Source organism: Procambarus clarkii, chromosome 89, assembly GCF_040958095.1.
Source record: "Procambarus clarkii isolate CNS0578487 chromosome 89, FALCON_Pclarkii_2.0, whole genome shotgun sequence".
Lineage (NCBI taxonomy): Eukaryota > Metazoa > Arthropoda > Malacostraca > Decapoda > Cambaridae > Procambarus > Procambarus clarkii.
In genome coordinates, this window is record NC_091238.1 from 18,272,613 (window position 1) to 18,284,810 (window position 12,198).

Genomic DNA, 12,198 nt, shown 5'->3' on the forward strand with positions numbered 1-12,198 from the left:
GCAAACAGTAGGAGTTTCAAAGTCTCATTTGTATGGATACCTTCTCATATAGGTGTTGTCCAGCATGATGACACAAACAAGGCAGCTAAAACTGAATGTGATAAGCCTGAAGTTGAGTGGGATATGGGCATTCCAATCTCTTCTGTCAAAGCCGCAATATTTTAGGAAATTAGGGAAGACAGAAGAGCAGTCACTGACACACAAAAGCCAGAAAGCAAGAGTATAAAGAGCTATGACATGTTTATGTGCCTCTGTAACCTTTTCCACTACCGCCCACAAGATGATATATGGGGTGCATAATTAATGAACTAAACTAAGTAAACATGTTTAGAATCGAGAATTATATGAACGGACAGCATAAAACTTCAACTAGTGTCACAATGACAGTGTGACATTGTAATTGCCAGAATTAGGCTAGGATATCGATATGTATCGCAGGTGGCTGCAGGTAATGAATAGCCCCCAATGGTGAATATTCCAATTGTAAACTATGTGAACAAGAGCTGGGACATACTCACCAACACTATATCTGTGATTGCCCTGTTATAAGTGACTTCAGACCAAATGGTATAAGGTACTTTGAACTCTGTAATTACTTCATACACTTAGGAATATTGGAAGATATTCTTATGCTGTACCCGGATTTTGCTAACGGAGGCTAATAGATCAGCCTTATATTTTATGTTCTCACCTGATTGTTACCTTGAGGTAGGCCCGTAAGTGGTAGTCCTCTTGAACCATTAACAGTATCAATAGATGATACTGGAGATCTGTGGAGGTGCGACTGGACCCTGCGTGACGGGAGATGTATCCCTTGTTTCTTGTGATTGATTGATGAGGATTAAGCCACCCAAAAGGTAGCACGGGCATGAATAGCCCGTAAGTGGTGTTCTTGTTAGTCACAGTTGATTTTTTTTTTATTGAGGCTGGTATTTTATCCCCTGATTCCATGTATAACTAACCATCCTGTGAGATGGGAATATTTAATGAACTTATAGCTAGTTTTTGATATACACTGTGTAATCTTTCATATAGAATAGGGTAGCAGCACATTACTGTGTATACCTAAGCTTGTTAATAATAACAAAAAAAGTTAGTTTCTATCGATAGGGAGAGCGATGGTTCAAAAATCCTTCTTTAAAATATGAATATCTTTCCTATCTCACTAAGATCTAATCTCTGTGATTAAAATGCAAAATTGACTTTGTCACTGCCTTTTTGATAACGTATACAATCATAAGCTTATTTGTGAATGTCTATTAAACAGTAAATCAGAGAGCGTGTAAGGTTCCGTGTTCCATGTCCAAAGAAACAGGGAGATTTTACATAAATACAGTACATGATAGTTTAAGTAGCGAACGCATACCAACAAATAACGATTAGTATCTATAACAAAAATATTGTTCTATGGAGTTGATTTAACTTCCAGCCATGTATTTTTAAATAATCTTTAACGTTTTCTGGCTAGTTATGCTAGATTTGATTAAAAATACACATTCTACTTGTTAATATCGTTAGATTTGATTAAAAATACGCATTCTACTTGTTAACATCATAAATTAAATTTGCGATAATTTGAGCAGAGAAGTTCGAAGACTGGATCACTGTGTACAGAAGGTTGATATGCCAGCAAACACTTTCCAGAGAGCAATATATCTTGGATAAGTCGCTCCACGATATTGTTGCTTGGACCATCGACTTCCTTTGATATTACATATTTACATCTTATTTTGTTATGAAATGATATTTTTTCAGAGTAAAATTATGTTTTCTCATTTTCTGCATCCAGCATCCACATTATAGTGAGTAAATATACCATATTACTTCATTGCTTACGTAATGCTAGGAAGGTTTGAGTAGCTTTGGGTCTTTAGTGGACAGAATCTCCAATAGATGGGGCGAGAGTCGCCCCATCTCTCTCGACCGGGCGGGACTCGAAACTTAAATTAAAAATGCTATATCATTGGTCTCCAACATGATATATTTCCCTTGATGCACTCACAATAACGATTATAGCTCTGTCTTTCTGGAGGCATGTAATATTTTAGGCTTTATTAGCGTATCTTTGTTAATTACACAACATATTGGCAAGTGCGTAGGCGTCTGCACTCCATGACCGAAAAGCTACTGAACGCCACTATAAAAACATATATATGTTCACTTGAGCTTTAAATATGTCTAATGTAATGTATTTAAAATAAAGCTTATATTTCTATCTTTCTTAAGACGTGTAAAACATTTGTGTTTATTAACGAATTTACGTAAAATAAACATTCTTCTGAGAGAGTTGCTCTGTCGCTCAGTCTATGCGGGGGTCGGAGCTCGGCGATTATTAAAATACATGAATCTTCATTAGAACTTTAATTATGTCTATGATAAAGTGTTTAAAATGAGCCTTATATTCCTATCTTTCTTGAGGCATATAAAAAATTTACGATTATTTACAAATTTACGTGAAATAAGCATTGTTCTGAGAGAGAGTTGCTCCGTCGATCGATCTGTCCGGAGTCGGAGGTCGGCTATTATAAAAGTACACGTATCTTCGCTTTAAATTTAAATATGCCCATGGTAAGGTATTTAGAACGAAGCTTATATATCTGTCTTTCTTGTGACATATAAAACTCTTACGTTTATTAAGGAATCTGCGTGAAATAGGCATGGTTCTGAGATGAATGCTGCGGTTTTCGAGTTTGATGAGCGATGAAAACTGCCACTTTTATACAACTACAAATATCTTCGGTTTTACTTAAAATATTTGTCTGGTAGAGGTTTTGAACTGAATAACACTTTTTATCAAGCAAGCATTTCATCTTCGCAGAAAATGGTTAATTATTATTCTTAGTACAGTAACTGAAGATTCAATACAAGTTTGGTGATCAAGTTTAAATTATCTGATGACTTTGGATTTTAAAGTATGTTTTAGTATTAATCATTGCATTATTATTATTATTGCTGTCATATGCACATTCAAGGGACAGTTTGAGTGAATATTTCATTCTGTAGTGTGGAGGCATTGTTAGCCACACTGGAATTTCCGAGGATAAGAAAGGATGACTGATGAATGAAGTGTCAGGGTTACAGGGTGTTGATTGAGTATTCCAGGTTGAGCTGTGTGTGGAATGGCCATACTGCTGTAAGGATCATCCCTCTCCCCAACCCTTTCCTCCAAGTGACTGCCTTTCCTTTTATAGACTAAATGACAGGATTCTTACGGACCTAATTTGTCGTACTGAATTTGTATAACCTGGTCTGAAGGTTGGTCAAATATGGAATGAGGTACAGTAATGCTAAATTTCTGTGCGTTATGTGTTAGTTTTGTAAGGGAAAATAAGTTAATATAAATTATGATTATTGGTTTGCAGTTAATGAAAGCAAATTATATTACATCAGTACAAGTAAATTCAGACTGTTGTATATACCAAGACTTTGCATATCCTATAAAAATAGAGCAAAAAACACAGGATAAAACAATTATTAGAAAACAACCAATTGGAAAGTTTAGATTCAGTAAAGACCCAGGCAAATATTGGTTTGTAAATATAGTTGTTGATTTATAAAACAAATTACTGGGTAACATAATAGATTTGGGATCTCTACATTGTTTCAAGGGAAGGTTGGACATATATTTAAATGAGTTTGTTTGGGTATAATGTTCTTTAATCTTTCTTGTCAAAGGTTTTAAAAGTGGCTGTAGTACCTGATATATAAATTTCTTTTGTTGGATTAGTGTGGATATGAAACAAATTGCATGTATTTACATAGGGCATAGTGGCTAAATCTTAGATCTAAATGACGTCATGGCTACTGGAATGGTTTACCTGGTATGGGTTCTGAGAGTTCTTCCCAAGTCTGGCATGGGACCAGACTTGTCTTGTGATAGCTTTGATCATTGCTGTGTTACACAGATATATTACAGAAAATGTTGTTTATTGTTGTGGTGGTGAATTAGCTACCCGAACCACAACGCCTTAGCAAACCTAACGTAGACTAACTAAACTCAACTTATCCAGACCTATCTTATCCTAATTTAACCTTATTCAACCAAACGTCATCTAATAAGAGTTCTTGAGCAACACAAATAAAATGGAAATATTTCACATATAGTATGGTAAACCAAAGTTTTGTACATCTATCTTGGTAGTCATATACACACGTAATTTTCATATTAAAGATACATTCTGTTTATCCCATCTTATATTTTACGACGGGCTAGTGTATAAATAGCTAAGGGCCAGGATTCGTCAAGCATTTACTCTATTACTTTTGAATCTGTACATCTTTTCTCAATATTTGGCGACCTTGTTTACATTTATTAAACAGTTTACAAGCATTGAAACTTCCCAATCAAATGTTGTTATAACCAGCCTCCAAGTGCTTAGAATAAATTGCTTAATAAATGTAAACAAAGTCGCCAAAGATTGAGAAAATATACAGTGGTACCTTGGCTTACGAGCACCCATGGTTATGAGTTTTTTGGGTTACGAACAGGATTTACTTGGAAAATTTGTATCGGGATATGAGGGTTGCCTCAGGATACGAGGGTGTTGATACGCGTACGGGCCGACTAGCACGTGGTGGCACGGCGATCGCCGCTCAGTTTACCAATGCCTCACGCCATGTGACTATCCCGCCTCAATTGTTCAACAGGATTTACAGTGTTTTGTTGGATATTTAGCCATTTGAACATAAAAGTTATTATATATCTCGCAGTGGGTCCAAAGAAAGCCAGTGGTAAGGTTCAACCTAAGAAAATAGTTGTGAGTAGAGGATGTCCCTTCCTCATTAAGAAAATGTGTGAAGTATGGGAAGAACTGCAAAGTTTTGCTGAAAAAACTCGCCCAGATAAATCTGTAGCAGGCCGTTGCATTGACCTTTTAAATGATAATGTGATGTCTTACTATAGACAAGTGTTAAAATGTAGGGAAAAACAAGTGTCTTTAGACAGATTCTTAGTAAGACAAACAAGCAGTGAGCCACAAGCAGATCCTAGTGGTATGCAGGCAAAATGTGCCAGAGAGTGTACACCAGAGAAGTCCTCACTGCCTGATGTGGAAGGGGACTCCCCTTCCAAACACTAACATCTCTCCTCCTTTCCCATTCCTCACTGTCTTCCATACACCAACAAGATTCCTCAGTAAAGCTAAGATGTACTTGTACATTCTGTAGTACAAAATATAAGTATTGTACAGTAGTAGTATGTATAAAATGTATTTTTAAGTTAATATTTTTGGGGGTGCAGAACGGATTAATTAAATTTACATTATTTCTTATGGGAAAATTTGTTTGTTTTCGAACCATCTCTGGGAATGGATTAAATTCGAAAACGGATACCACTATTTTAATGCAAAGTTTATTTATCCTTCTTGAACATAAGTTTAAACAAGTTAGCTTTGATAGTGTAGGCAACAGGATGCTTTAGACCATTGTCAGAGTTCTTTGATCATATTAGAAAAGTTCATCCACCTTCAGAATAGCTTTAAGCAAAAGTTTGCATCTATTCGTTGATTGACAGTCGGAAGGTGGATCCAGAGAGCGGAAACTCAACCACTGCAAGCACAATTGGGCGAGTACTGGTCTGTGTACTCCAATCTCTAGGCCCTCCAGGCAATGTTCTCTGAGCTCCCAAGCTATCTGCTTTGGCATCCCTGACCTGTTTTGCCTTACACAGTAATTCTAGGGCTGTGCACCCCATTTTCTTCTTGCCCCAGGAATGGACTACCAGTTATTTTGTGCTTCAGATGCTGTTCCACCTTTAGGCAGTATGTTGCAGTTATAGGGCCAGTAGCTCTTGGTCTTTTAGGTGATGTACCCTAGGCTTTTCAAACTGCCTCGAGTTTTACCCAATGTATCCTGAGCCATTCATGCTGTGTGCCTTTGGCCTTTCAATCTGCATAACTATAGCAATTGGGGTTTCTTGGTTTTAGGTTTCTCAGATGTGCCTTGTCTTATTTTAATTTGACCTTGTGACGATAATCTCCTTCAAGAGATTGAGCCTGCTCTTCCCTTCATAATTACGTCTTCACAACTATATAAAAGACTATGGAAGAAATGTCCAACAACGACAACAAACACCAGCAAGGCTTGCCAGGGTGAGCAGAAACGTATGCAACCAGCCACCTGTTCGAACTCCAACCACCAAACTACCCGTTGATCGCTACGACTCCGCTGATTGGTCGCCGGTCTGGCTGCACCTGCCTCGCCCCCCCCCCCCAATACTACCTGATGTCTGGGGTCGCCCCAACATCAGTCCTCAGAATGTTCCGTGCTTTCGTAGCCAGCACACCTCCCAGCTAGACTCTAGAGTGTACTGAGAGAGGTGGTGGCTTTAAGCCAATATTCCAGCACCTCCCACTTAACTTTTGTGTTGCACTTCTTATTATTTTGCCTTAACGTAACTTTCATTGTGTCATTTAAGTATTCTTATTATTTTGATTCATTGATTTTATTATACATATTTGTTTGTCCATATTTTCATGTTTTGATTTATTTAACGTAATTAAAATTTCATTGTTAAAGTTTTACTTGTGTTTTGTGTGTCTTCTCCTTACCTTACCACAGACGAAGTTCCAGTTTTTCTATTTTTTTTTATAACTATGTGACGAGGCCATACCCCTAGCCTTAAACAGCCGAACACCAACGCGTTACCGTCACAACCTGAACACCAGTTTCTGTAAGCTGGGACATTGGATTGGGAGCTCTGGCCGTGTCTTTTGTCAACCCGTTCTCACACTTTTGTATAGTCAATATTGACTTATTAAATACGTGCATATGTGACATACTAAGCATATTAGTTTACCCTAAAAAGCATCATAGAAAACATTGACCTTACCTAACCTCCTTAGTATGTGTAGTATGTGCGCCAAAGTGTTAAGATAAGCATCTTATTGCTTCGTAATTACAATTATTACTTAACCTATTATAGGTATACCTATTACAGGTATACCTATTATAGGTATACCTATTATAGGTATACCTATTATAGGTATACCTATTATTGGTATACCTATTATTGGTATACCTATTACAGGTATACCTATTACAGGTATACATATTATAGGTATACCTATTATAGGTATACCTATTATAGGTATACCTATTATAGGTATACCTATTACAGGTATACCTATTATAGGTATACCTATTATAGGTATACCTATTACAGGTATACCTATTATAGATATACCTATTACAGGTATACCTATTACAGGTATACCTATTATAGGTATACCTATTATAGATATACCTATTACAGGTATACCTATTATAGGTAAAGTAATAATTGTAATTACGAAGCAATAAGATGCTTATCTTAACATACTAAGAAGGTTAGGTAAGGTCAGTGTTTTTTATGAAGCTTTTCAAGGTAAACTAATATGTTTAGTATGTCACATATGCACATATTTAATAAGTCAATATTGACTGTAAGAAAGTGCGAGAACGGGTTGCTTTTGTGCCTCGAGCTTTGTCACTTCGATTGATTACTTTGTTAATGTTGTCTTCTTCTACAGTTTACATAATCACATGCTGCTGACTTGTTCGATTTTAAAAGCTGTCAAATATACACATGAAAGGCATAAATAAAATAAGCACATCACAACATAAAAATATATTGATATTGAAGGGGTTACAATGTCTTGAGGAATCGTCTCCATTTGTATGCTAACGATAACCCTATTTAACCAACTGGTTATTATTATAAGAAAGCAGACAACAAAATTATAAAACATTGTCATCAAGCGCTTCTATTAAGCAATAATTTGAAAATAGCAAATTCATGAAAGTTTTCATTTGTAGCAAGTGGGGCTCCTTTATGAAAAGTGGGATGCAAATTTGTTTACAGAAGTGGTGATCGGCACTTTGTATTACAGTAAGCCACTTATAGCTGCAGCTCCGATATTACATAGCTCTACAATAATTGTTAAAAATTTCTGATAGCATACAATATTGTTCATTTTGTGTAACATGCACCTACACATTACCTAGCCTGCCGTACATGAAACTTATTAAGTTGCTAAAATTACATGGTGAATACACCTAAAAATAATCATGTCCCAGTTAATGAGTATCCTACAAAAATAAATACAGGAATAACTCTTTCATATTTGTATTGTGCCATACTGTCCTGCCCGACATTCTCGCCTGCAAACAACCTTTTCTTCTCATTACTTGTGTAAAAACTTTTATCATAATGAAATATGACTGCAGCTCTTTAAACCAAAGCAAAATACTGTATATCAAATATTTGCTTAATACAATTAAACTGTAAGAAGGTATAGTACGTGATAAAACGGACTGACATGTCTCCAGGAAGACACTTTTAAATATATAGAATTAAGAATTGATCTGTAGACTGCCTTGGAAAATATAAAACAGACCTTTTCTGTTAAAAAAAAATTGAGGCAATACAGATTAGTAGTCATTTTCACATTATTCAAGTCTGTATGAAATATTGAGCGTATAAAAATCCTTTTCATGGATCACAGGAAACTTAGTATAAAATCATGAAGGCACAATAATGTGTTTCATAGTACATTAAAAATTGTACAGTAGTATAAGAAATAATTTAAAAAAATATTTACCGAGCCATTCTTTGGCCAAAAAGTAGGATTTGGCGAGCATGGTCCAAATTCTGAAAGAATCGATTATACCTATACATAAATGTACAGATTATAAAACAGAGAATCCAAACCAAGTCATTTGGTAAGGAAATCTCCCGATTAGTTAACTAAACAGTTTAGGACGTGACCTTACAGGTGCACATCACTATCTGCCTCAACAGACAGGTGATTATAGCTCAAACCAAGGCATGTTAAGTCAAAGATCAGGTTTTTGCTATAATTATTAATACCTGTCAAATTGAACAAAACTGTGCATCCAAGAGGAAGCCCCCAAAGTACAGAGCAGATGAACATTCTGCCAAAGGATTATTTCTTAATCTCAGGTTCCTCCTTGGAATTCTTGATAACCCTCTGCTCCAGTAAAAATTATGTCAATCCAGATGCGCATAGCTTCTGGGGAAGGAGCCATCAAGTGGAACGTTCGCTCGTAGGTTTTGACACAGAAAGTCAATTTGGGGTTTGGAGATTTAACAGAATGTAGGTGATCCACATACACCTCTTCAATAGCCTGTGGAGAAAAGATAGCATAAGACACTAATTATCAATTTGGGAAATAAAGATCAAATATATTATAACATACGATAAAGCTACATGATTAAAAATTTAAATGGTAAAGCAAATGTAGAGAAAATATTAGTTTTAAAAGTACCACTTAATCGCTGTCCTCATAGCCTAGCTCATTGTCCTCATATCCTAGTTCCTTTTCCTCAAATCCCTTTCAAGTGCTGTATAGGGCTACTGGTATAGGACTTTCTTCTCATAATTACCTTGCCTTACCTTCATTTACAGGTTTTATGCAGTGATCACTAAAACTTTCATACAATTGCAAATTTAAATTACCCCACTTCCATAAATATAAGCTGCACCAAGTTATCCTGCATTTTAAGTTTTTCGTGTGGAAATAATGTGCTATCCTCAACAAATGTGTCTTGTCACTTGAGTGTCCAAACTCAGATTAAAGTAAATATTTCTGTCCACCACAAGGTTCAAGAGGAAAGTTCTGTCCACTGTAGGGTTTAAGAGGCAAATTCTCATCAGCATTATTATTGTAATTATCATCATCACAATTCCCACTTTCATTGGGTGGAAAGGTATCAGCACAGAATAGTAGTAGTGTACAGACAAATCTTTACAACATTAAAAAAGTTACACTTGACCATTCACTATACAGTACAAGTATTCCAAACCTTAAACCCTGACACCACCAGCTTCCCTTCTTCCGCTCCTTTCCGATCTATCACCACAAGTGTTCCTCTCAGCTCTCTGACCATAGTTTCCAACCTTCCTTTCCACTAGTCTCTTGCTCACCTGGTTAGTAATGCTTCTCTACTTCCTCCTCCTCTTTTCTCTGTGCCCTCCTTCACTTTTTGATTACTTTTTTCTTTCTTTTGGCCCTCCCCACAGTTGTCCTTCATCCTAGTCATCTGCTCTCATTCTCCCTCTTTGACTGAAACTATGGAGGCCATTGCACAGTATGTTGCTATTGGCACACTTGTGTGCCAGTCAGAAATGGAAACCTGGTTCCTCTTCCTCTTCTTTCCCAGTGGGTAAGTAGGCTTCTGTCCTTCCCCCAACTTTCTCTTCCATCTTGGTTTCTCCCTCCTATGTCTCAGTAGCAGAATTGGCTGTACCTAACTTCAAGTTTTTTTTTACGTCTAAGATTTATGATAAAGTTTTTACTTGGAAATACTGTAGGTTATTCTTCGTTGCCCCATTGTCACTATGTTAGTCCCCTTCTCTATGAAGATTCTACTAAACTTTTGGGCAATCTTAAATCTTTGACACTTGTTTGTCTTGGTCCACCCATATCTCTTACCTCCAAGTTGAATGCTCTAAGGCCCCTTATCCAGGTATTACTTCGAGTCTTGTCCAGTACTTACTGGGAAGCTGACAGACGCACACTCCTCTCTCATGCATTATGGCTGTCCTGTCTATGACTGCCACTCCTTCCACCGTTCATAGTCTTGATGCTCTGCACCCAGCACAATGCAGCTCTGGTGCTGCACTGTGCTGGGTGCAGGTCACTGTACAGGGCAAATCAAAAGCACTCCTCAGCTCTGGTGTTTTTCATTCATTCCCTATAGAGCTTCAAAGTTGAAACCAGCATTTTGTCACTACAGGATCATCAGAATTGTTACTGCCTTTGCTACCTTGCAAGGTCTCTGCAGCATCGTCATTCTCGCTTTTGCTGAGCTTTGGCTGTTGACCCCTCAGGTAGGCTGTTCCCTTTCACCACCACCGTTAATATTTTTGGGGTCCACACACCCAAAAATATTAATATAAAAATACATTTTATACATAATACTACTCATATTTTGTACTACAGTATGTACAAGTCTATCTTGCCTTTATTGAGGATCTTGTTGGCATATGGAAGTGTTAGTGTTTGGAAGGGGAGTCTCCTTATATTATAACATCAGGCAGTGAAGACATTTCTGGAGTACTCTCTCTCCTACATTTTGCCTGCATACCACTAGGACCTGGTTGTGGCTCACTGCTTATTTGTCTCACTAAAAATCTGTCTAAAGACACTTGTTTTTAGAACAAAAACAAGAGATCATTCGTAAACATGAAAATGGTACATGGGTTGTTGAACTAGCTAGGCAACAAATGTGTCAATGATATGCACTATAATTGCTAAGAAAAAGGACATTACGAGTGTTAAAGTGGCAAAAGGTGTATCAACATCACGAAACAAAGAACACAAACACTTGAGGATGTTGAAAAGTTGTTATTTATTTGGATACACAACAAGGAGTTAGAGGGTGATAGCATTTCAGAGGCCATCATTTGTGAAAAAGTAATGCTATTGCATAAAGAGCATTTAAGGAAAACCCATGGAACAATTGATGCAGATATGAAAGAGTTTAAGGTGAGCAGTGGATGGTTTGAGAAATTTAGAAAAGGAAGTGGCATTCACAGTGTTGTGAGAGTTGAGTGTTGTGTGTTGTGAATTGGTGGAGGAACACAGCGAAGAACTGACCACCAAAGAACTTCTAGCCCTTCACAAGGAGCAGCAACAAGAGGCAGCTGAGGAGAGAAGTCTGTCAATGATGTCAATGTCTTCAGGAGAGGAGGAGGCAGTAGAGAATGTCCCTTCCTCAACAATTAAGAAGTGGTGTAGACTATGGGAAGAAATGCAAACTTTAGTTGTAACGACTCGCCCAGAGCAAGCTGTAGTAGGCCGTTGCCTTAACATTTTTAATGACACTGTGATGCCCTCACTACAGACAAGTGTTGCAATGTAGGGAAAAACAAGTCTCAATGGAAAGGTTTTTAGTGAGAAAAACAAGCAGAGCTGCAACCAGGTCCTAGTGGTATTCCTACAAAACATAGGAGAGAGAATTCCCCAGAGAAGTAGTAGTAGTTGTTGTTGTTTTAGATTCAGCTACTCGGAACAAAAAGTTCAAAGTAGCACGGGCTATGGTGAGTCCTTAACCACAGAAGTCATCACTGCCTGATGTTATATGGGAAGGGAACTTTCCTTCTAAACACTAACACCTCTCCTCCTCCTCCCCCTTCCTCACCATCTTCCATACGCCAACAAGATTCATCAATAAAAGTAAGCTATACCTTGTAC

The 12,198-nt window shown here is 37.2% G+C and overlaps 2 protein-coding genes across 8 annotated transcripts in view; both read right to left on the reverse strand.

The window, feature by feature from the left end:
* Positions 1 to 1,079, reverse strand: part of LOC138359177 (uncharacterized) — a 271,321-nt gene extending 270,242 nt beyond the window's left edge. The window contains exon 1 of the transcript XR_011225844.1: positions 692 to 1,079. The gene's annotated coding sequence lies outside the window, so the exon portion shown is untranslated. The remainder of the gene's footprint in view (positions 1 to 691) is intronic.
* A 6,512-nt stretch (positions 1,080 to 7,591) lies between these two features.
* The window catches only part of LOC123773352 (pleckstrin homology-like domain family B member 1), a 125,930-nt gene continuing 121,323 nt past the window's right edge, over positions 7,592 to 12,198 (reverse strand). For all 7 annotated transcript variants that reach the window (XM_069318111.1, XM_069318109.1, XM_069318110.1 and 4 more), the window contains one exon: positions 7,592 to 9,126. In XM_069318111.1, coding sequence (XP_069174212.1) covers positions 8,938 to 9,126 — 189 coding nt within the window. In that variant the 3' untranslated portion in view covers positions 7,592 to 8,937. The remainder of the gene's footprint in view (positions 9,127 to 12,198) is intronic.